We start from the raw sequence: 24,570 nt of genomic DNA, 5'->3' as shown, positions 1-24,570 counted from the left end.
CCTAGGCAGTGCCTCTGTTAGTGGGTGAGCCCCTCTCTGGGGCTAGTGAGCCCTCCTGCCCCATTTCCTGCTTTCCCTTTCTGGGGGCTCCACTCCCTGAAGTTCACACCAATGGAATTTTGGCTCTCAGCAAAGAATCAGGTTCCAAAGAACAAGCAACAGTGTTCTGCCATTGGTTAAAATGCAGGCTGGAGGTTGCAGCAGCTCCAAAGATGGAGATGAGCCTGAAGGTCAGGCCTGAACTCCAGGCCCCAGCACAATCACCATCGCACACTCCAGAAGCCGGTCAACAGCGAACCCAGCACCCTGCTGGGTGTGGCTCAGAGCTGGCTCATTTTCAGATCTGGGATCTGCTCAGCACTGACTCCACTAGTGCCCCCTTCTGTGAATGCATCTCAGCGCACCCACGCACTGATAAGCTATGTGTGCAGTAGGGAGTGTATCTTAGTGCTGCTGAAATACCAAAGTGGGTGGCTTTAATGAATCAATTTATTTTCTCACAGTTTAGGAGACTAGAAGTCTGAATTCAGGGTGCTGGCTCAAGAGGAAGCTTCTCTCTGTCTCTCTCTTTTGGTTCCGGGGGAAGTTCCTTTCTGTTTTCAGCTTCCATTCCTTGACATGGTATCTATCTTCCCCCATCTCTGTGTGCTTGCTGACTGGCTGGCTGGCTTAATCTGCTCTTTCGTATCTCAAAAGAGATTGATTTAAGACATAACCAACATTAACCCTGTCTCATAACATAACAAAGGAATTCCATTCCCAAAGGGGATCATAACCACGGGTATAGGGGTTAGCCACCACTTGACTGTCATTCTGCAGTACTGTGGTGGCTTGTGTGTTGCTGTGATGCTGGAAGCTATGCCACTGGTATTCAAATACCAGCAGGGTCACCCATGGTGGACAGGTTTCAGCAGAACTTCTAGACTAAGACAGACTAGGAAGAACCTGGTGATCTACTTCTAAAAAAAGTTGGCCAATGAAAACCTTCTGAATAGCAGCGGAGCACTGTCTGATATAGTGCCACAAGATGAGCCCCTCAGGTTGGAAGTCAAAATATGGCTGGGGAAGAGCTGCCCCATCAAAGTAGAGTCGACCTTGATGAAGTGGCTGGAATCAAGCTTTCAGGACCTTCGTTTACTGATGTAGCACGACTCAAAATGATACAAAACAGCTGCAAATATCCATTAATAATTGGAACTTGGAGTGTATAAAGTACAAATCTAGGAAAATTAGAAGTTGTCAAAAATGAAATGGAATGCATAAAGATAGATATCCCAGGCCTTAGTGAGCTGAAATGGACTGGTGTTGGCCATTCTGAATGGTCTGCTATTCCAGAAATTACAATTGAAGAAGAATGGTGTTGAATTCATTGTCAAAAAGAACATTTCAAGATCAGCCTTGAAGTACAACGCTGTCAGTGATAGGATAATATCCATACACTTACAAGGAAGACCAATTAATGTGACTATTATTCAAATTTACGCACCAGTCGCTAAGGCCAAATATGAAGAATTCGAACACTTTTACCAGCTTCTTCAGTCTGAAATTGGTGAAACATGTATTCAAGATGCATTGATAATTACTGGTGATTGAATGTGAAAGTTGAAAACAAAGAGTGATCTGTAGTTGGAAAATATGGCCTCGGTGATAGAAACAATGCTGGAGATTGCATGATAGAATTTTACGAGACCAATGACTTATTACCGATACCATTTTTCAACAATATAAACACCGACTATACATGTGGACCTCACTGGATGGAACACACAGGAATCAAATCAACTACATCTTTGCAAAGAGAGGTTGGAGAAGCTCAATATCATCAGTTAGAACAAGGCCAGGGGCAGACTTCAGAATAGACCATCAATTGCTTATATGCAAGTTCAAGTTGAAGCTGAAGAAAATGAAAACAAGTCGAGGAGAGCCAAAGCACAACCTTGCGTATATACCACCTGAACTTAGAGACCATCTCAAGAATAGATTTGATGCCTTGAACACTAACAACTGAAGACCAGGCGAGTTGTGGGATGACATCAAGGCCATTGTACATGAAGAAAGCGAAAGATCATTAAAAAGACAAAAAAGAAAGAAATGACCAAAATGGATGTCAGAAGAGACTCTGAAACTTGCTCTTGAACATAGAGTAGCTAAAAAGAGTGAAAGAATTGATGAAGTAAAAGAGCGGAACAGAAGATTTCGAAGGGCGGCTTGAGAAAACAAAGTAAAGTATCATAATGAAGTGTGCAAAGACCTAGAGTTAAAAAACTGGAAGGGAAGAACACCCTCGGCATTTCTCAAGCTGAAAGAACTGAAGGAAAAACTCAAGCATCAGGTTACAATAGTGAAGGATTCTATGGGCAAAATATTCAATGACGAAGGAAGCATCAAAAGGTGGAAGGAATATACTGAGTCACTGTACCAAAAAGAATTGGGTGACATTCAACCATGTCAGGAGGTAGCATATGATCAAAAACTAATGGTACTGAAGGAAGAAGTCCAAGCCACACTGAAGGTATTGGTGAAAATTAAGGCTGTAGGAAATTTCAGAATATCAGTTGAGATGCTTCAACAAATGAATGCAACACTTGGAAGTGCTCACTCGTCTATGCCAAGAAATTTGGAAGACAGCTACCTGGCCAGCCGACTGGAAGAGACCCATATTTGTGCCCATTCCAAAGAAAGGTGATCCAACAGAATGCGGAAATCACCAAATAATATCATTAATATCACATGCAAGTAAAATTTTGCTGAAGATCATTCAAAATCGGTTATAGCAGTATATTGACAGGGAACTGCCAGAAATTCAAGCTGGATTTAGAAGAGGACGTGGAATGAGGGATATCATTGCTGATGTTATATAAATCTCAGCCGAAAGCAGAAAATACCAGGAAGATGTTTACCTGTGTTTTATTGACTATGCAAAGGCATTCTACTGTGTGGATCATAACAAATTATGGATAACATTACGAACAATGGGGATTCCAGAACATTTAATGGTGCTCATGAAGAACCTGTGCATAGTCCAAGAGGCAGTCGTTTGAACAGAAAAAGGGAATACTGCATGGTTTAAAGTCAGGAAGGTGTGCGTCAGAGTCGTATCCTTTCACCATACTTAGTCTCTATGCTGAGGAAATAATCCGAGACTCTGGACTATATGAAGAAGAACAGGACATCAGGATTGGAGGAAGACTCATTAACAACCTATGATATACAGATGACACAGCTTTGGTTGTGTGGAGGACTTGAATCACTTACTGATAAAGATCAAAGGCTACAGCCTTCAGTGTGGATTACACCCCAACATAAAGAACACAAAAATCCTTACAATTGGACCAATAAGCAGCATCATGATAAAAGGCGAAAAGATTAAAGTTGTCAAGGATTTCATTTTACTTAGATCCACAATCAACACCCATGGAAGCAGCAGTCAAGAAATCAAAGGATGTATTGCATTGTGAAAATCTGCTGCAAAAGACCTCTTTAAAGGGTTAAAAAGCAAAGATGTCACATTAAGGACTAAGGTGTGCCTGACCCAAGCTGTGGTATTTTAAATCGCCTCATTTGCATGCAAAAGCTGGACAATGAATAAAGAATTGACACTTTAAAATTGTGGTGTTGGTAAAGAATATTGAATATTCCATGAATTGCCAGAAGAAGGAAAAAACCTGTCTTGGAAGAAGTACAGCAAGAATCTCCTTAGAAGGGAGAGTGGTGAGACTTTGTCTCACATATTTTGCGCATGTTGTCAGACAGGATTAGTCCGTGGAGAAGGACATCATACTTGGTAAAGTAGAGAGTCAGTGAAAGAGAAGAAGACCCTCAATGAGGTGGATTGACACAGTGGCTGAAACAATGGGCTCAAACACGGTAATGATTGTGAGGAGGGTGCAGGACCAGGCACTGTTTAGTTCTGTTGTACATAGGGTTGCCGTGAGTCAACGGCACCTAACAATGACAACACCAAAACCAAACCAAACCCAGTGCTGTCGAGTAGATTCCCACTCATAGCGACCCCATAGGACAGGGTAGAACTGCCCCACAGAGTTTCCAAGGAGCGCCTGGAGGATTCGAACTGCTGACCCTTTGGTTAGCAGCCGTAGCACTTAACCACTACGCGACCAATGACAACACAGGGGTTAGGATTTATGACACACGTTTTGGGAGGTTACAATTCAATCTATAACAGGGCAAGAAAGGGGGATCACGCAGGGCGGGAGATTCCTCACCCTGAGGTGGGTTGTTGTGAAGGAGGTGGCGTTTGAGAAGGTGCTAAAGGATGGGTAGAATCCAAGTATGCAGGCTAGGGTGGGGGCATCCAGAGGAGAGCGCAGCCCCAGCAAAGGCCAGGGGTGGTGTGGTGTGGAGGGGTCGAGGTGAAGTGAGAGTCTGCAGAGGATGCTCAGGGAGCTCCCACCTGTGTGACCCCACCCTACTTTCCTTTCCTACAGCTGGGGCCACCAACATTGCCCACCTCACTGAGTCCCTTGTGGAAGCCACCATCATGGTGTACTCCACCATCACCTCCCAGCTGCTGCCCACACCTGCCAAGTCCCACTATACCTTCAACCTGAGGGACCTCTCCAAGGTCTTCCAGGGCATGCTCATGGCCGAGGCGGCCAAGGTCGAGGTGAGGATCTGGCGGCCCCTCTCCGGTATAGCCTATGTTATGCAGACCGTGCTGCCTACATAGCCCTCCCAGGCCCCATATATCTCAGGCTCCCTACCCTAACAATCCCCTGAGAGGGCCTGGGGACACAGCTGGCCCCATGCCCCCAAGAGCCCTACACTTGTGCAGCTGGGCCCCATATTGCTCAAACTCATGCCCAGAATGATGGTTGCAATAGGGAAAAAGAGGGAACTGGGGGAAAGACTAGGGAGGAAGAGGGTGCCTGGTACAGGCCCTGTGTGTGCAAAGATTTGGAGGGGAGAGCGCGTAGGTGCCCTGTGGAACCAAAGACACCAAGGTAGAAGGAGCTGGAAGGGTAGCAGGCAGTGGGGTGGTCAGTGTGCTAGGCGGGTCAGACTCTGGGGGCTTTGGGGGCTGGAGTGATGGGGAGCCATGTGGGTAGGGGGTGCAGCCCACATGGGGGTAATGGATAGGCCAATGTGTAAGGAGCCCAGGGCCAGGACAGGGTGAACAGGAAAGAAACCAGTCTTGCTGAGCTTGTAGCCAAAGGAGTTGGGAGGAGGCCAGCAGTCCAGTTACCCTGGGAGGGGTGGGGGAGATGTGAGGAGAATCAGGCATCCCTCTCAGGCTTGGGGTGTGGGGCGCTGTGGGGGCCATAGGAGAGGGGAGCAATGACTTGAGGTGCTCATGACTGCCTAGAGATGCTGGGAGGTGGGGAGACCCAGGCAGCACTGTGAGGCTCACTCAGTCCCCAGTTGGTCAGTTGGTATGCCTTCAAGCAGCACTGCTGGGGACCTGGGTCTTGATGGAACAGCTAGGCCCAGTTCAGGGGCCTAGGAGCTGTGGCTCCCACCAGCCTCCACTCTTGGAGCTTTGAGAGGTGGCTGAGGGCCCAGGGTGAAGGCAGGTACTGACGCGGGGGCGGGGGGTGGGGAGGTGACCACAGGACGAGGTGCAGCTGCTGCGACTGTGGTACCACGAGAACTGCCGTGTGTTCCGTGACCGGCTGGTGAACGAGGAGGACCGCAACTGGTTCGACCAGCTCCTCAAGAGCTGCATAGAGAGGTGGGACGTGGCCTTCGACAAGGTCTGCCCCTTCCAGCCCATCCTCTACGGGGACTTCATGTCGCCAGGCTCCGATGTCAAGTCCTACGAGCTCATCACCAACGAGAAGAAGGTGGGGGAGCCTGGGCTGGTGTCCCCTGGCTCCCAGGGGCTCCCGTGGGGTCCCAGGGTTGTACACCATGGTACCCATCCCTGGTGGGGTCCTTCTCACTCTGCTCCCCTAGGCTCCAGGCCCATGGGTCTCAGTCAGGACCCCCGAGAGACCAGGAAAAGACCTTGGTCTTGGTCTGTGGCTTTTCCTGGCACAGGGCTGCCTCCAAGCCGCTTGGCAGGAGCAGTTCCCATCGGGGTCCCAGGGTCAGTACAGCCTGGTGAGCCGGGCCTCAGTGTGTTTGGCAGAGACTACCCTTCTGAGTCTCTCCTCACCTCACTCTGTAGATGTGGCCTTTGAAGGTCTTACATCCTTCCATGCCTGGGAGGAGCAGGGCTGGCGTGGGGGAGTGGTGAGCTCCCTGTCAGGGAGGGCCCTGGTGCATGGGGGCAGGGGAATCCAGCTCTCCCTACTCTGGCCCCCCAGATGATGGAGGTGATCGAGGAGTACATGGAGGACTACAACCAGATCAACACGGCCAAGCTGAGACTGGTCCTCTTCATGGATGCCATGAGCCACATCTGCCGCATCAGCCGCACTCTGCGCCAGGCTCTGGGCAACGCGCTCTTGCTGGGTGTGGGCGGCAGTGGCCGCAGCTCCCTCACTCGGCTGGCTTCCCACATGTGAGGGCCCAGGCATGGTGGGCAGTAGGTGGTGGGTGGCAAGTTCTCAGTTTTACCCACGCTTTTGCACAGTGATGGAAGCCTGGGGCAGCCCCACCAAGTCCATGGGCTTCTGGAAGGACAGGGAATGGAAACTGGGTGTCAAGGAGAGGCAGCAGCAGTGCCCTGGGGTGCTGTAGGGAGAAAGGCGTATCTATGGTCATCCAGGGGGAATTCCTAGAGGAAGTGACTGTGGTCCTGGTCCTAGAATCAGACCTGGGATGATAGAACGGAAGGGCATTCCAGGCTGAGGGAACAGCTTGAGCAAAGGCCTGGAGGCAAGAGAGTAGGCTTAGGTTCTGGGGAGTCTACAAGTCTGTCCAGGGTGAGAGCAAGACCCCAGGTAGCTCAGTGCCTGAGGCCAGCCCCTCAGTGCCTGAGGCCAAACTCCTGGCACACCCCAACCCATATTCCTGCTCCAGGGCTGAGTATGAGTGCTTCCAGATTGAGCTGTCCAAGAACTATGGCATGACTGAGTGGCGTGATGATGTCAAGAAGGCCCTGCTCAAGGCTGGCCTGCATAACCTGCCCATCACCTTCCTGTTCTCTGACACCCAGGTGCTACTGCCACGGGTAGTGGGCAGGGTTCAGGGTGGCCTGGATACAACCTCATTCCAGTGTGGCATCCTGGAAGGTGGTCAGTTCTCCATGCCCAGGTCGCTGTCAGCCAGGATAGACCTCAGGAGGGACCATCGAGAGCAGACAGGGCCACAGATGGGTGGATCAGGGTCATGAGGCCAAACTCAACCTCTCAGAGCTAAGAGGGGCAGGGTAGAGCATTGCTTATGCACCAAGGATACAGAAGGTCCCAGGCACCACACCTGGCCACAAGTAGCTTCCACTCACTGGCCAATGGCTTCCACCTCTAGGACCACAGGACTTTTGCCCACAGTACTGGGCACCCATGGCTCACCTCTTAGGGACTGTTCCCTCTGGGGCTCCCTAGGCATGAGGCTTCTCCCCGGGTCTCTGAGAGAAGGAGAGGCAGGAAAAGCTTTGACTCTGGGCCCCCAAGGCTCAGGACAAACAAAGCAGCACCTGAACATGACTTGCAGTCAGGTTGGGCCTAGGCTGAAGCCCTGGAATGTGCCCCACCCTAGGCCAAAGGTCCCTCTGCCTCCAGCCCTGCCTCTATCCCAGCGTTCCCTTCTGGCAGCCACTGAGTTAGGAAAGCAAGGGTACCCTCTGGCACAGGCCAGGCCCTGGCCATATGAGATGGGCAAGGGCCCGTCTCTGACTATGGCCATGATTTCCTCCTGTGAGGAGGGATGGAGAGGTCCCAGGGCCCTTCCACAGCCCTGTGGCTGTGTTCAGAGTCTCTACAGTAGGGAGGCCTGGGTGCAAGGACTGGAGCCATGGCTCGTGAGGTCCCTTGTGAGGTCCTTCTTGAAGCCTCAGTGGCATGGTCTATAAAATGGGGCTATTGGGAGGGTCCATGTGAGACCACAATTGTGGAGCCTAACATGCAGGGGCCATCATCAAGACTTAGCTCACCTGTCCTGCGTTTCTCCCCAGATCAAGAATGAGTCCTTTCTGGAGGACATTAACAACGTCCTGAACTCGGGCGACATCCCCAACCTCTACTCTCCGGATGAGCAGGACCAGATCGTCAACACCATGCGGCCCTATATCCAGGAGCAAGGCCTGCAGCCCACCAAGGCCAACCTCATGGCTGCCTACACCAGGCGCGTGCGTAGCAACATCCACATGGTGCTGTGCATGAGGTACGAGCAGCCACTGCTGGGCCACACAGGGGCAGCAGGGCTGGGTATGGTGGGGCTGACCCTGGGGAAGCTGGAGGCCTGGGCACTTGGGCTCGAGACGAGAAGTGGCTCTGGGCCTGGCTGTCATGCCATCGGGTCCAGGCTGCTGTGCTACTGAGACCTGCCTTCCGTGCTCTCGGCACGTTCAGACCCACTCTGAAGATTCCTGGGGGTGTAAGTTGGTGTCTGTGCACCTCATTTGGATCTCTGGCCCCCCCAGCCCCATCGGAGAGGTCTTCCGAGCTCGCCTGAGGCAGTTCCCCTCCCTGGTCAATTGCTGTACCATCGACTGGTTTAACGAGTGGCCGGCAGAGGCTCTAGAGTCCGTGGCCAACATGTTCCTGAATGAGATCCCAGAACTGGAGGCCACTTCTGAAGTAACTGAAGGACTGGTAGGTGTCCTGGTGCGGAGCAAGCCCTCAGGGGAGGAGGGTTGCTTAGTTTCAGCCATGGGCTCAGGGTCACCAAGGCCTGGGTGAGAATTCTAGACCTACCAATGGCTGTAAGCCTTTGGGGAGGCAGCTTTACCTGTCTGTGCTTCAGTTTTTCACCTATGAAATGTGGGGAGTGCCACAGGCTGTCGTGGTGACACAAGATGCTGAGCACACAGTTACCTGGTTGCCATTTCACGTATCCCGTAAGGGCTCTGCGGCAGCTTCCTTCCAAGAACCCCCCAACACGAACCCATGGGGTGGGGCTAGAGATGTCTGATCCAACCTGAAAGAGAGATGGTCACCTGGGGGCCGAGAGGCAGGTTGAGCCCAGTGTTTCCCTGCCCAGCTGTGCTGAGGCCTTGGGCCTCTGTGTCCCAAGACCTAGCCTCCAAGTGGGGCACTGCCTTAGGGCTCTGAGAGAGAAGCAGGTCATAGGGCCTGTGATAAGGGCACTGAGCTCAGGGCTGGGAGACACCTGGGTCTACGTTCAAAGTCAGTTCTGCCTTTGAGAGCTGTATGACTTTGAGCAAATCCTTTGACTTCTCTGGGACTTGGAATTTTCATCTGCAAAATACACGACCTTGATGTGGTAGTCGTTGAGAGTCACAGGAGTGAGTGGGTGGGAGGGTGTCAAGGGTCCTTCACTTGGCTCCCCCCTTGGGAGCAGGCTGCAGTGGTTTCCATGAATGCCCCTAGCCCCCCACCTTTACTGGGGATTCTGAGAGGCTGGCCTCAGTAGTCTCCCCACCCCACAGATTCAGGTGTGTGTGTCTATCCACCAGTCGGTGGCCAGTAAGTGTGCCGAGTACCTAGCTGAGCTGGCCCGCCACAACTACGTGACACCCAAGAGCTACCTGGAGCTGCTCAACATTTTCTCCATCCTCATTGGGCAGAAGAAACAGGAGCTGAAAACCGCCAAGAACCGCATGAAGAGTGGCCTCGACAAGGTGGACCTCAAGCACAGCCTTGTGGCTAAGGGCTGTGCCTGTGGCTCGGCCCCCTTGGTTTCATCCCTGACACCAGTGCAACCCAGCCTGGCCTTTACTGCAGCCCACAGTGTTTAAATGGGTGGCTTCCTTCCTCATCAAAGAGCAAAAGCTGCTGGCCGAGGGCAAGGCCAAAGCAGGCCACCCACAGATTCTCAGGGGACAACCCCCCTCCTTTGGGGTCCTCAGGGTAACCTGTGCCAGTGGGGGCCTCTGGAGCTGCCGGCCACAGCCGACACTCATGAATGAGGCCCGCTCCCTGGCCTCCCCAGGCCCAGCTCTCTCTCCAGCCCAGTCATGCCTGCTTTCCTCTCTGTGCCCCGCCAGCTGCTTCGCACTTCTGAGGATGTGTCCAAGATGCAGGAGGACCTGGAGATCATGCACCCCCTGCTGGAAGAGGCTGCCAAGGACACCATGCTCACCATGGAGCAGATCAAGGTTGGGGATGCTGCTCCCAAGCCCCTCCCTGATGCCTGACCCTATCTGAGGAGCCTCCGCCTCCCCACTCAAGCCCAGGTCACTAGCTGCCTGACCTCCGCAAGCTTCTAGTCTCTTTGCGCCCCAGCGACCTCTTTCAGTAGTCATTTATTTCTTCAACAAATGCTTGCTCAAACCTATTGGACGCCAGGCACTGCACTGAGCAGGGGATACAGTGAAGAGAAGACAGAGGAACCCAAACAACCCTGGTAATCACCACATGGACACAGCAGCAGGGCTGCCAAGGCAGATGAGCAGAGTTGCAGGGCACAAGAGCCCCGCATCGAGGCTATCGGCACAGTAGGCGTCATAGACTTGGATGTTCACAGGACAGCTTTCTGGCAGAATGAATCACACGTCTTGCTCTGCAGAGTCCATGTACTGCAGAATTTCCCAGCAGATGGAGAGAAAGGGATCCATGGAAGGGGTGTCGTGTTCTGCCTTGCGTGAAGGCGCCCTGTGGGCTTAGGTGCCCTGCTCTGGGGAGGGGGTATGCTCCAGCATATGAAAGTTTTGAGCCCCATGCCAGGCCCACAGTGAGCACTTGGGTTGTGGAAGGGGCTCTGTCACAGCTGAGAGAGCCCTTGGAGAACAGACCATCCCAGCCCTCATTTCCTCCAATCTGGGGAGACTGGGGCACAGGGAGGAAGAAGGAACCCGGGCACACCTGGCCCTGCCACTGGCCCTCAGAGCTTCCCAACTGGTTCCTCCCTGCCTCCATCCCCAGGTGGACACGGCCATTGCTGAAGAGACCCGGAATTCAGTGCAGGCAGAGGAGATCAAGGCCAACGAGAAGGCCAGGAAGGCCCAAGCTATTGCTGACGATGCCCAGAAGGATCTGGATGAGGCGCTGCCAGCCCTGGACGCGGCCCTGGCCAGCCTGCGCAATCTCAACAAGAATGATGTGACCGAGGTGGGTAGCCAGGCCTCTTCTGGTGCTCGCCTTTGTGCCCCCCTTCCCTGGTGCCCTCTTGGGTCCTAGCCCTGAGGCCCTTTGTCTACATACCTTTGGAGACCATGGGCCAAGAGGTAAGAGCAGAGCTAGGGCTAAAAGCCAGCTGCCTGACTGGCCCTCCCGGTAGCAGCCCCCAGGGCCCAGGCAGGTTCGTGGGGCAGGCTTCAGGCCCTGAGAAGTTAAACTGGAGGCCAGGCCTGGGTACGTAGAGGGTGGTAGGAGCCATAGGCAGAGGCAGACCTTGGAGGATCCCTGGGTGTGGCCTTTGTCCTGTGGTGGTAGGGACTGGTTTGGTGGGACCTGCCCTGTCAAGCAGCTTTCCCCACCCTGGGGTGCACACTCGGTGATGGGTCTCCCCTGCCGCACCCTGGCCTGACCTGCAGGTGCGTGCCATGCAGCGGCCGCCCCCGGGTGTGAAGCTCGTCATAGAAGCTGTGTGCATCATGAAGGGCATCAAGCCCAAGAAGGTGCCTGGAGAGAAGCCGGGCTCCAAGGTGGATGACTACTGGGAGCCAGGCAAGGGGCTGCTGCAGGACCCTGGTCGCTTCCTCGAGAGCCTCTTCAAGTTTGACAAGGTAAGCCTGCCTGGCACTGGGACAGCAGTGATGAGGGCAGGACCCAGTGAGGCAGGAGAGGAGCCTGCCCACCATAGCACCTGCAGGCTCTGTGGTCTCCATCCTGTTCCCCTGCCTGCCTCACCACCACCAGCAAGACAGTTCCCTGGGGCACCAGACTTGGGCCCCAAAGGAGCTCTCGCCTGGCAGGGCCACAGACAGACCCACCAACAGATGTGTATGAAAGTAGTCGGGACCCAGGCAGGCCCCTGCAGCCCCCTAGGGTATCACCCACAGTCGCTGTGGGGCTCCACAGCTTGGAGATCCTCTTTCTTGTCCTTTCCTCCATGTGACCTCTGGCCTTGGCCAAGGCCTTCACTGTCCACTAGATCATGCCCTTTCTTCCTCGGCCTTACCACCAGAGGTTCCACTTCCCCCTCTGCCACTGGGTTTATCTGTCTGTCCAGCTGTGACTCTGTGTCCACTGGCATGTGCTCTCTTGGGCTGTGCCTAGAGCCCACAGGCCCCTTGGAGGCCCCTCTCCAGACCAGCAATTGGCTAGAGGGCAGATGCCTGTCCCACAGGGGCCACCCCACCACTTGGTGGGTGTAGACCACGGCCCATCTCAGGGCAGCTGGAGCCCCTCCGGGTTTCCCTATCTCTCCTCTTCCTCTTCCATCGGCTGGAAGCCAGAGGCCCCACTGGCCTGACCAAGCCCGGGAAGAAGTGCCCTCCCCAGGAGCACTCACAGCCAGTGCTCAGGCTCCTGTGGCCCCAGGCTCTGACCTTTGGGAGCCTAATACCAATGCAGATTCCTGGGCCCAGCCTGAGAGACAAGGTTGGACTCTTCGGGGTGCAACAGGCACCCTAGGGGTGCGATAGTCTCAGGTTGGGGAATTATTATCCTTTAACATGAGCCTGGCCGTTGTCCACTCACTTGCTTCCATACCTGCCAATGGCATTGCTCTCCTCGGGAAGCAGCCTTGTCTTTAAATGAGTTTTTAATGAGCACTGGTGGCATAACGGTTAAGCGCTATTGCTGTTAACCAAAAGGTCGGCAGTTCAAATCCACCAGCCGCTCCTTGGAAACCCTTTGGGGTGGCTCTACTCTGTCCTATAGGGTCACTATGAGTCGGAATAGATTTGATGGCAGCGGGTGTCTATGATGGGAGTCCCTGGGTGGTGCAAGCATTAAGTGCTCAGCTGCTAACCAAAAGATTGGAGCTTTGAATCTACCCAGCGGCTCCTGGAAAGAAAAGCCTGGCCATCTTTTTCTGAAAAATCAGCCATTGAATATTGTGTCTTTTAAGAACTATCTATATGGGACCAAGTTAAGAACAGCAACGTTAAAGATTAAACAGAAAATTTAGGGGGCAGTGAGTTTATGTCAATGGGGGAGGAACAATTCAGAAAAGGAGGGTGGGAATGGTTATACAACTTGAAGAATGTATTCAATGTCACTGAATTGTACATGTAGAAATTGTTGAATTGGTGTTATGTTCTGCTGTGTATCTTCTCAACAAAAAATAAAAGAAATTAAAAAAAAAAAAAGTGTGGAACACAGTTCTACTCTGACACACACGGGGTCACCATGAATCAGGATCAACTCCACGGCAACTGGTTTTGTTTTTGGTTTTTTTGTGCGTATGATCAGGTCCTGAGGCTATTGTTTCCCAAAGAAAGAATCTCTAATCTTTTTATGTGAAATCCTGGGAACACGGAAGTTCTTTCCTGGCCAACCTTTTGGGCCATGTTTATTCCTGAAGGGAAAGGACATGGTCCCGAGAGGCCTGCACGGGCAGGGGGCAGAGAGGGAGCATCAGGGGGCCCCTCAGTAGGCCCTGAGGCCCGGCAGGCCCCTCGCCCTCCTCCTGGGAAGAAGGGATGGGGAGAAGAATGAGGCTGGTTCCTGCCCCCAGGACAATATCGGGGAGATGGTGATCAAAGCCATCCAGCCCTACATCGACAATGAGGAGTTCCAGCCAGCTGCCATTGCCAAGGTGTCCAAGGCCTGCACCTCCATCTGCCAATGGGTGCGCGCCATGCACAAGTACCACTTCGTGGCCAAGGCCGTGGAGCCCAAGCGGGTGAGGGCCAGCTTGAGCTGGGGGTGGGGGGGCTGCTCCCCCAAGCCCGCTCCCTTGGCCTGTGGGCAGTGGCAAGCTGGCCTGGCCCTCTGTGTGCAGCAAGCCCTGCGGGAGGCCCAGGACGACCTGGAGGTGACACAGAGGATCCTGGAAGAGGCGAAGCAGCGGTTGCGCGAGGTGGAGGATGGCATTGCCACAATGCAGGCCAAGTACCGCGAGTGCATCGCCAAGAAGGAGGACCTGGAGCTCAAGTGTGAGCAGTGCGAGCAGCGGCTGGGCCGCGCCGACAAGGTGTGCAGCCTCCCCGACCCGAGGGCCTGTGTGCCGGAGGGGGCAGCCCACACAGGGCTGGGTGGGCTCGTGAGGCAGGTGGGTTCGGGGAGGGGGGTGCTGCCCACACCTTCTCCTTGGCAACCTGAGGGGCTGCACTGGGCAGGGCCAGCCCCCTGGCCCCTAGCCCAGCCCCTCTGGAGCCCACCCCTCGGGGCTGCCTCTGCAGCTCATCAACGGGCTGTCAGATGAGAAGGTGCGCTGGCAGGAGACAGTGGAGAACCTGGAGAACATGCTGGACAACATCTCTGGGGATGTTCTGGTGGCTGCTGGCTTCGTGGCCTACCTGGGCCCCTTCACGGTGAGGAGCCCCAGCCCTGCCTGGGTCGGCCTCCCCTGCTGAGGGCTCCCCTCCATGAGGGTGCCTCGGGGGCTGCTCCCTCACTTCTCATTTATTCAACAAACACCATCAGGCACTGCTCCAATGCAAACAGCCAGAAAACCCATCTGGCAGAGCGCCCTCTGGTGGAAAAATAGAAGAAGAGCTCACACTTAGGGCTTGTGTGCCAGGCACTGTTCTAAGAACTCTATTCACAGCTGCCGTTAAAGGTGGTGTCAGTATTATCCCTGCTTTACAGATGAGGGACTGAGGTTTGTAGTGGCCAAGGAAGTCACCCAAAGTGAGACTAGGGCACAGCAGCCTGGCTCCAAGTTTGACCTCTGACCTCTACGCCTGACTGCCAAGCGGTGTGGTGCAGGAGGGGGCGGGAGGGTGTTGCAGGTGTTCTGTGGGGGTGGCCCTGAGTCTGGCATCTCTCCAGGGCCAGTACCGCACGGCACTCTATGACCACTGGGTCAAGCAGCTCATGGTACATCGGGTCCCACACACCTCTGAGCCTACGTTGATTGGGACGCTGGGGAACCCAGTGAAGATCCGCTCATGGCAGGTGCTTGCCCAGGAGTGGGAACAGCTGGCCGGGGCCTGTGGTGAGACCCAGGCTAGGCTGTGAACCCCCTCCCTCCCTCCTCTCCTGGACCTAGCTGGCAATGCCACCCCTGCAGCCCCGTAAGCCCAGCCGTGGGGTGGTGGGTAGGAGACAAGGAAAGCTAAGGCATAGACATTGGATCGGGGGAGGGAGTTCAGGGGTACTTTTAAGAGTGTCGGGAGGGAACAGTGTCCAGAGTGACTGTTGAGAAAAGGTTCCTAAGAGAAGCTGTGTCTGAACTGGACCTTGAAGGGCAGGGAGAGAACAAAGACGCTGTAGGCAGGACCTGGCATAAGCAAAGTCCAGGAGGGCAACTGGGGGTGGGCTCTGGGAAGATGGTCTGAGGGCGCAAGGACTCAAAGGTAGAAAGACAAAAAGAACCAGAGAAGGAGGGTGTTGGAAGCCAACCCGGGAGTAGGATAGAGGCAGGGAAGAGGCCCTGCCCTGTGGAGATGGAAGCAGGGGTTCCTGGGGGCTGAGACCTTGCCCCACACTGTCACCTGCTCCCTGCCTCCCAGGGGGCACAATAAGGAGGGGGAAAACCACGGTCAAAGCACAAAGGTGGGAGTAGCTGGGGTGGGGAGAAGCCGATGGCACAGGTGACCCTGCTAAGAGCCCCAACCCAGTCTGGAGCCTGTCCTCCTCCCTCCACCTGGCAGATCGCTGGCCTCCCCAATGACACACTGTCAGTGGAGAATGGGGTCATCACCCAGTTCTCCCAGCGCTGGACCCACTTCATTGACCCTCAGGGTCAGGCCAACAAGTGGATCAAGAACATGGTGAGCCTACTCCCTGGGTGCCCACCGCCCAGTCCCAGCAGGCTTGGCAGGTGCAGGGAGAGAAGCTGAGCCTCAGGCTGGCCTGCAAGCCCGTCAGCCTCCACCTGCGTCCCCCACCCCCCAGGAGAAGGAGAATGGGCTGGACGTGTTCAAGCTGAGTGATCGCGACTTCCTGCGCAGCATGGAGAACGCCATCCGCTTTGGCAAGCCCTGCCTTCTGGAGAACGTGGGCGAGGAGCTGGACCCTGCCCTGGAGCCCGTGCTGCTCAAGCAGGTGGGCCTGTAGTGGGCGGGGCGGGGCCAGCCACAGGCCTGCATGGGGAAGAGGGCAGCCCCTGGCCCCTAACACAGCACCCGCCCGTCCCACCCACCGCAGACATACAAGCAGCAGGGCAACACGGTGCTGAAGCTGGGGGACACCGTGATCCCCTACCATGAAGATTTCAAGATGTACATCACCACCAAGCTTCCCAACCCACATTACACACCTGAGATCGCCACCAAACTCACCCTCATCAACTTCACCCTGTCACCCAGGTAAGGCCCCACCTCCTCCAGACCTCTGAGCACTAGCTTGGCCTTGGCCTGCCTGGCTGCCTCTTCCCGCCCCCAGATCAGGTTTCAGTGGGTCTTTACCTCACTCGGAGACTCTGCCAGCTCCCTCCCAGGCCCCCTCTCCTCTGCACCCTCGTGTTCCAGCCTCTGTAGCCCCTCCACCAGTTCCCCTCACCTGCCACGGTTCCTACCTGAGAACATCCTGGCTTATCCTAGTCCCTGATCAGGATCCCCCAGCCTCCCTGCCAGCACCAGGCCACCTCCTCCGGGCACCCTTCCTGGGCCCTCGTGCCGTCCCCCCAGAGCTGCCCTGAGTCAGGCAAGTGCTGGCTCCCTGCACTCAAGCCCTTGTTTCCTGCACACACCGCTGTGAGCCCACGCACTATGGCGTTCACTGGCCACCCACATGAGAGTCTGGACCCCACAGGCTGCTCCGTAGTAAGGCCTCATATCAATGGCCACTGCAAATCACTCCACGTACCATGGGGTGAAAACGCCCTTAAGGCCTGCCCCCGTTGGTCATTCACAGCCCCCTCCTGCTGAGTCCCTGGGGACTCCCCTAGGGGAGTGGTCCAGAGACCCTCTCAACTCACACAGCTCAGCAACATCCGACTGGCTGGTCTCTGCTGGGATTCCACATTGCCATTTGAGGTCTTGCTGAGAACTGGTCACTTAGGGGGCAGGCTCTGCATTAGCCCTGCCATCTGAGGCCAAGGATAGGCCTCCTGGGCTTGTCACTGACAAGGTCACTGGGCCCTTGGGGCCCCAGAAGCACAGGGTAAAGGTGAGCAGGCCTAAGGCTGGCCCTCCTGGGCCCTGCGGGGGTTACAGACACGGTGTCCCCACCCTGGCAGCGGCCTAGAGGACCAGCTTCTAGGCCAGGTAGTGGCTGAGGAGCGGCCTGACCTGGAGGAGGCCAAGAACCAGCTGATTGTTAGTAATGCCAAGATGCGCCAGGAACTGAAGGACATTGAGGATCAGATCCTGTACCGGCTCAGCTCCTCTGAGGGCAACCCCGTGGACGACATGGAGCTCATCAAGGTGCTGGAGGCTTCCAAGATGAAGGCCGCGGAGATCCAGGTCAGCAACCACCTGCCCGCCCCTGCTTACCCTGTCTGCTCCTGCTTGCCTCTTCCTACCCATCCCAGCCATGACCCTGTCCCTGCCCATCCCTGCCTTCGGCTCTTTGCCAGCCTGACCTGCTCCCCTGACACCGCTCCCCCAGGCCAAGGTCAGAATTGCAGAGCAGACAGAAAAGGACATTGATCTCACACGCATGGAGTACATCCCCGTGGCCGTCCGCACCCAGATCCTCTTCTTCTGCGTGTCCGACCTGGCCAACGTGGACCCCATGTACCAGTACTCCCTCGAGTGGTTTCTCAACATCTTCCTCTCAGGCATCGCCAACTCAGAGAGGGCAGGTAGCCCTGGCACATGTGCATGCTAGACGCAGGCAGGGTCCCACCCTGACACACACGTGGGCACATTTCCACAGCAGGACACACACACGTGTGCTCACGCCCGTGTCACTTGCAGTCTCACATCACAGACTCAATACATAAGCCCACATACATGTGCGTGCATGCGTGCACACGCCCACACACACCTCCTTTTGACTCTCAGAGCCCCTTTACTGAGGACACCAAAAGCCCCCAGAGGATGCCCAGACTCTGCCCCTCTGGCTGGGGGGGAAACGGGCTGGGCAGGAGCCCCGGGACCTTCTTTCCTCCCACCTGTCCCCACGCTCTGCCGCCGCCCCCTGCCCCGCAGACAACCTGAGGAAGCGCATCGCCAACATCAACCGCTACCTGACCTACAGCCTCTACAGCAACGTCTGCCGCAGCCTCTTTGAGAAGCACAAGCTGATGTTCGCCTTCCTGCTGTGTGTCCGCATCATGATGAACGAGGGCAAGGTCGACCAGGTGTGCGGGCAGGTGGGCCGCGAGGGGGGCTGCTCCAGGGCAGACCGCTGAGGAGTGGTCCTGCGGCAGGGCCTAGGAGGACAGGTGGCAGGAAAAGGAAAACCAGGCACCAGGGCACAGCAGGACTAAGGGGCAGAGGCCCGAGGAAGCACAGCTCCTTGATGAAAAAGAGCCGGGGGCCCCTGGATTCGATGCGGTCTAGCCAGTCCTGTCAGCACAGGCCTTTTCTGAGCCTTGACTGCTGGCAGCACAGCGGCCATCCTGTGCCTCTCACTCCTGTTTGACCAGGATTCATGCTCTCAGGAGGCCCTGGGCATTTCATAGCCATGCTGGAAAGTCCTGCCCAGGCAGCGAGAGTGACAGGCACCACTGCATGAGCCCTAACTGTGTGCCAGGCACCAGGCTCATGGGTATACTTTCACTTAGCCCCATACAACCCTGGGAAGCACCAGGGCTTCTGATTCTTCCTGCTTTTCAAATGAGGAAACTGAGGCTGAGGCTCAGAGAGGTCAACCTTTGCCAAGGGCACACAGCCAGGAAAGGCAGAGTGACGACACTAACCTGGACCTGTTTACCAGACCAAGGGGGGCTCAGTTCCTCCGGCTGAGGATGGTAGGGAAGGCAGGCCTGGGTGGGGGTGTCTGGAGGTGGCCACAGGGCCTGAACACTAGCCTCCCCTGGCCCCTACCAGGGCGAGTGGCGCTACCTCCTGTCAGGCGGCCCCATCCAGGCTGTGACTGAGAACCCTGCAGGGGACTGGCTGTCCGATCGGGCCTGGCGAGACATCCTGGCACTCTCGAACCTGCCAGCCTTTTCCTCCTTTGCCCAAGATTTCGTGAAGGACCTCTCAAAATTCCGGGCCATCTTTGACAGCATTGAGCCCCACCGGTGAGCTGGGCCCAGGGCAGTGTGAGCACAGTGAGGCTGAGACCCTAGGAACAGGCCTGGCCAGGAGCCTTCTCTACGGGGCCACCCAGGGTTGCACTGCAGCCATGCCGCATCTCTTCCGTGCCCCACACCCTGTACCCCAGCTATCCCACTTCCCCTGCCATCCAGCCGGCAGAGTCTTTGTAGCCCATGGCCACCTACAGGCCAGCCCTCAGGGAACATGGGCACTGTTGCAGGGAGCCCTTGCCTGGTATCTGGGATAAGTACCTGGACCAGTTCCAGAAGCTGCTGGTACTCCGCTGCCTGCGCGGGGACAAGGTCACCAACGCCATGCAAGATTTTGTGGCCAACAACCTGGAGCCACGCTTCATTGAGCCACAGGCAAGTGCTGGTCCCAGGGCCCGGCTGCCCCTGGACAGACCACTGCAGCCTTGGCCAGGCCAGGACTCCTAACCTCCCACCCCAGAAGTTCCAGGAGGTTCTAGGTTACTGCCCCTCCTTAGCCCCAGGTGTCCCAGCATCTTATCCTGCCCTTGCAGACAGCCAACCTGTCAGCAGTGTTCAAGGACTCCAACTCCACCACGCCCCTCATCTTTGTGCTGTCACCTGGCACAGACCCGGCTGCCGACCTCTACAAGTTTGCTGAAGAGATGAAGTTCTCCAAGAAGCTCTCTGCCATCTCCCTGGGCCAGGGGCAGGTAAGTGCCGAGCGAGGAGGGGATAAGGGGGGCTGGGGGAAGGGCCTGCTGGCCCCCAACACTCAGTGCCCCCACCCCCACAGGGCCCCCGGGCAGAAGCCATGATGCGCAGCTCTATAGAGAGGGGCAAGTGGGTCTTCTTCCAGAACTGCCACCTGGCCCCGAGCTGGATGCCAGCCCTGGAGCGCCTCATTGAGCACATCAACCCTGACAAGGTGTGCCGCCTGCCTGTCAGATCGCTCTGCCAAAGGGAGTAATCGCAGAATTATCTGGAGCTGATGCAGGTGTCCATGAGCTAATCCTGCTAAGCACTCAGCCAGCACCGGGCACAGAGCGAGCACTCAGTAACTGGCATATGTAGCGTGAATCGACTCATTTAATCCTCTCAGTGGCCCTGGAGTTACTGCTATGAGTGGTGATGTCACTTACCCAAGGCCACCCAGCACAGACCAGTGATCCTGGGACTGGCCAAAAACCCGTATTCTTAACTAGCGGCCTGTGCGGCCTCACCTGGCCCATTCCTGGATGGAGTCAGGCCAAGGGTGGGCCCAGGGTCCCTGGGTAGGAGGGCACCTGGTGTTGGGGTGGCCACCAGGTTTCCATCTCAGTGCTCATGCAGAGCTGTGGCCACCAGGTGCACCGGGACTTCCGCCTGTGGCTCACCAGCCTGCCCAGCAACAAGTTCCCAGTGTCCATCCTGCAGAATGGCTCCAAGATGACCATCGAACCACCACGAGGTGTCAAGGCCAACCTGCTAAAGTCCTACAGCAGCCTCACGGACGACTTCCTCAACTCCTGTCAGAAGGTGAGGCACAGCTGGCACGTGCTCCCCTCCCCGGGCCCCTGGTAGGTCCCCCTCCTAACATCCCTGCCTCCCCCACCTCCCACAGGTGACTGAGTTCAAATCCCTGCTGCTGTCGCTGTGCCTGTTCCACGGGAATGCACTGGAGCGCCGTAAGTTTGGGCCCCTGGGCTTCAACATCCCTTATGAGTTCACCGACGGAGACCTGCGGATTTGCATCCGCCAGCTCAAGATGTTCCTGGATGAGTACACCGACATTCCCTACAAGGTGGGCCGGGGACAAGAGGGCCCGGGGGCCAGGGCGCTGCAGGGCCCTCACCTACCCCACCCCGTAGGTCCTCAAGTACACGGCAGGGGAGATCAACTACGGGGGCCGAGTCACTGACGACTGGGACCGCCGCTGTGTCATGAACATCCTGGAGGACTTCTACAACCCCGCTGTGCTGTCCCCCGAGCATAGCTACAGCGCCTCAGGTGTCTACCACCAGATCCAGCCCACCTACGACCTCAACGTGAGCCTGCCCCGAGTTGCATGGGGGACCTGCGAGGCCGGCGTCCTGGGGAGACCTGCCCTTGCCCTCCACTAGCTCCTTTTCAAGCTCTTCATTGACTAATCCACCCCACCAAGATAGCCACAGTGAAGGAGACAGACCTACTTCCTGTCCCCTGGCACTCATGCTCTGTGTGGAGAGGTCAACTCTCATCTCTCAGCCACTCTTAGGGTGTGATTACTTAGTGAGGGTTGGGGCAGTGAAGGGTTGCTTTGTGAAGTTCTCCCCCAAGACCTTAACCCAACCTGCTTCCTGAGGAAATGATACTTCAGCTAAGATGTGTGAGATCTTAGGGGCAAAGATGGGGCTGGGTTGGGTGTTCCAGACTGTGGGTCATAAGATGCAAAAGGCCTGTGGCAAGATGGTATATGACACGTTTGAGCAGCTGGATGAAGATGGAGGTGAGAAGGGGCTGGGACAGAAGTGGGGGATAGACCACACAGAGTCTCAAAGACTGTAGAGTTCCAAGACCAGCAGGGAGGTATATAAGCATTATGAGCAGGGCTGACAAGTGGGGGAGGTGCTCAACTGGAGGGCCACTCCAAAGGCTGAGGGCAGAGCAAACTAGGGGCTCAGCTGCGGCGTTCCTACTCCCCAGGGCTACCTCTCCTACATCAAGAGCCTCCCGCTGAACGATATGCCTGAGATCTTCGGCCTGCATGACAACGCCAACATCACCTTTGCCCAGAATGAGACTTTCGCCCTTCTGGGCTCTATCATCCAGCTGCAACCCAAATCGTCCTCTGCGGGTGGCCAAGGCCGAGAAGAGGTGTATGGGGCAAGAGGAGGGGCCCAAGGGCTGGGCAGGGCTGGGCCCTGTGGGGAGGAACTCTGTGCATGTGGAATCCTAAGGGGTTAGGAAGGGCCACCTCTGACCCCCAGCATCCCTCTGCCCCCACAGATAGTGCAGGAAGTGGCCCAGAACATCCTGCTCAAGGTGCCTGAGCCCGTCAACTTGCAGTGGGTGATGGCCAATTACCCCGTGCTGTATGAGGAGTCAATGAACACAGTGCTAGTACAGGAGGTCATTAGGTAATCCCCCTGCACCCTCTGTCCCGGGTCAGCACCATGGTACTATACATCTTTTCCTTCATTCATACACATTCTTATTATTCCCACTTTACAGACAAATAAACTGAGGCCCAAAAAGACCTGCCCAAGATCATACATTTGCAAAGGGCCAGAGCTGGGATTCATAAACAGTCCATCTGACCCTGCTCTATCCTCTTAGCCTCTACATTCTGCCACTGTTTTTCTGTCAATGGTCTTGAGCTAGGGAGTGTAGGCAGTGACACATGGCCCTGGCCCACTGCCTGTTTCCTGGCCACTGGCCCCATAGGTACAACCGGCTGCTGCAGGTGATCACAGAGACACTGAGGGACCTGCTCAAGGCACTCAAAGGGCTGGTAGTAATGTCCTCACAGCTGGAGCTGATGGCTGCCAGCCTGTACAACAATGCCGTGCCTGAACTCTGGATAGCCAAGGCCTACCCGTCACTCAAGCCGCTGTCCTCATGGGTCATGGACCTGCTGCAGCGCCTGGACTTCCTGCAGACCTGGATCCAAGGTGGCATCCCAGCTGTCTTCTGGATCAGTGGCTTCTTCTTCCCCCAGGCTTTCCTGACAGGCACCCTGCAGAACTTTGCCCGCAAGTCAGTCATCTCCATTGACACCATCTCCTTTGATTTCAAGGTCTGGATACAGCCAGGGCTAGGGCAGGGGACAGGCTAGGGTATGGCTCAGGCAGGCAGGGCAGAGGTCATGGCTGGCTGGGGGACCCAGGAACAAAGGAGGGGGTAGCCAGGCAACTGGGGAAAATCCAGAAAGACCCAGGCCAGAAGAGGCCATGAGCCCAAGAGAAGGCCATAGGGGCAGACTACAGGCTGCTTGCTAGCATGGTGGGTGAGTGATGGGCAGGCAGACAGCAGCTGTCAGCATGGAGTTCATGCCCCCGACCCAAATCCCAACCCAGACTCAGGTGTGTGCATGGGCGAGGAGTTATCTGTGTGCCCACCACAGGTGATGGCCCAGTCGCTGTCGGAGATCAAGCAACGGCCTAAAGAGGGGTGCTACATCTACGGACTATTCCTGGAAGGTGCTCGCTGGGACCCAGTGGCTTTCCAGCTGGCTGAGTCTCGTCCCAAAGAGCTATACACAGAAATGGCCATTATCTGGCTCCTGCCAGTGCCCAACCGCAAGGCCCAGAACCAGAACTTCTACCTGTGCCCCATCTACAAGACGCTGACCCGTGCTGGTATGAGGCCCAGGGTGGGGAGCCTACACCACAGGTAGGGACTCGGGATTGGCCCAGCACAGGCCAGTCAGGCTTCCCAGGTTAGCTGGATAAAGAGGCAGAGAGGCCAGTCAGCACTCCTGAGACCATATGGGCCAGGAGAGAGCCAAGCTAGCAGTAGGCAGGCAGTGCCCTGCGGCTGGGCTCACACTCCACCTGCCTCCCTCAGCAGCACTCACCTTGGGTCCTGGGGACCTATGAGCCCAAGCCTGCCATATGCAGAGAGAGTAGCTGAGGCCGGGAAAGGAGATGGCCTGGGCTGGGTCTGTCAGAGAATGAATGAGCAAAGGTGTCAATTCCACCCCCATCCTCAACACCCACTGCAGTAACCCAGAGCAGGCTCCAGCCATGGCCAAACCCGCTCATCAGGCAGACTCCTCTTGGATCAGGGCCTCCTCCATCTGTTGGGCCCACTACCCTTGCCTCTACCCTGTCCCTGCTGTAGTCGTGGCAGAGCATGGCCTAACACTCCCCTATCCTTGCCTGCTCCAGGAACGCTATCAACCACAGGCCACTCCACCAACTATGTCATTGCCGTGGAGATCCCCACCAGACTCCCCCAGCGACACTGGATAAAGCGTGGCGTGGCTCTCATCTGTGCCCTGGACTACTAGACTCGGACAGAAGGGTGGTGGAAGCATTAAAGTTGTTTTCAAAGCAGTCCAGCTGAGCCTTAGCCACTCGCTCAGCCCCTCTGTAGGACTCATCGCCAGGGAAGCAGGGCAGGCTGAATGTGGTCAGCAGGAGGCAGAATGGCAGAGGTGGCAGCTCTGGGCTGCTGTACCCATCCAAATGCATCAAGAGACGTGGGCCCCCCAGGTCCTAGCACCCCATCCAGTGAGGGCGAGCCAAGCAAGACTAGATGCTGGGACCAAGCCCCAGCACCTCTCCAGGCTGCAGAGCTGCCTCATCTGCTGAATGGTGTAGGCCCCCGTCCCCTCAGAGTGCACCCATGCCTATCCCAAAGACTCTGCCCCAGGATGGGAGGGCCAGATGCCCCAGGAATGCCCCTCATCATTCCGGTCACGGGGCCTCAGGCCCAGGTCTAGTCAGGTCCTTCACTTCC

General features: G+C 56.1%; 1 protein-coding gene across 1 annotated transcript in view; it reads left to right on the top strand.

Annotated features, from left to right (window-relative positions):
• The window catches only part of DNAH1 (dynein axonemal heavy chain 1), a 77,344-nt gene extending 53,226 nt beyond the window's left edge, over positions 1-24,118 (top strand). Inside the window, exons 46-77 of the mRNA XM_064274430.1 lie at positions 4,449-4,627; positions 5,574-5,804; positions 6,270-6,466; positions 6,928-7,063; positions 8,021-8,229; positions 8,489-8,660; positions 9,458-9,649; positions 10,016-10,126; positions 10,893-11,078; positions 11,504-11,695; positions 13,594-13,761; positions 13,861-14,052; positions 14,261-14,392; positions 14,853-14,978; positions 15,677-15,796; positions 15,921-16,070; positions 16,173-16,333; positions 17,206-17,431; positions 17,577-17,772; positions 18,122-18,273; positions 18,965-19,161; positions 19,398-19,542; positions 19,701-19,859; positions 19,943-20,074; positions 20,494-20,664; positions 20,750-20,929; positions 20,997-21,173; positions 21,811-21,981; positions 22,114-22,244; positions 22,552-22,903; positions 23,231-23,465; positions 23,997-24,118. Of these exons, the coding sequence (XP_064130500.1) occupies positions 4,449-4,627; positions 5,574-5,804; positions 6,270-6,466; positions 6,928-7,063; positions 8,021-8,229; positions 8,489-8,660; positions 9,458-9,649; positions 10,016-10,126; positions 10,893-11,078; positions 11,504-11,695; positions 13,594-13,761; positions 13,861-14,052; positions 14,261-14,392; positions 14,853-14,978; positions 15,677-15,796; positions 15,921-16,070; positions 16,173-16,333; positions 17,206-17,431; positions 17,577-17,772; positions 18,122-18,273; positions 18,965-19,161; positions 19,398-19,542; positions 19,701-19,859; positions 19,943-20,074; positions 20,494-20,664; positions 20,750-20,929; positions 20,997-21,173; positions 21,811-21,981; positions 22,114-22,244; positions 22,552-22,903; positions 23,231-23,465; positions 23,997-24,118 (5,600 nt within the window). The remainder of the gene's footprint in view (positions 1-4,448; positions 4,628-5,573; positions 5,805-6,269; positions 6,467-6,927; positions 7,064-8,020; positions 8,230-8,488; positions 8,661-9,457; positions 9,650-10,015; positions 10,127-10,892; positions 11,079-11,503; positions 11,696-13,593; positions 13,762-13,860; positions 14,053-14,260; positions 14,393-14,852; positions 14,979-15,676; positions 15,797-15,920; positions 16,071-16,172; positions 16,334-17,205; positions 17,432-17,576; positions 17,773-18,121; positions 18,274-18,964; positions 19,162-19,397; positions 19,543-19,700; positions 19,860-19,942; positions 20,075-20,493; positions 20,665-20,749; positions 20,930-20,996; positions 21,174-21,810; positions 21,982-22,113; positions 22,245-22,551; positions 22,904-23,230; positions 23,466-23,996) is intronic.
• The last annotated feature ends 452 nt before the right edge of the window (positions 24,119-24,570 follow it).

The sequence above is a fragment of the Loxodonta africana genome, chromosome 22 (genome assembly GCF_030014295.1).
Source record: "Loxodonta africana isolate mLoxAfr1 chromosome 22, mLoxAfr1.hap2, whole genome shotgun sequence".
Taxonomy (NCBI): domain Eukaryota; kingdom Metazoa; phylum Chordata; class Mammalia; order Proboscidea; family Elephantidae; genus Loxodonta; species Loxodonta africana.
Note: the sequence above shows the minus strand (reverse complement) of the source record. Positions and strands in the feature narration are given on the sequence as shown.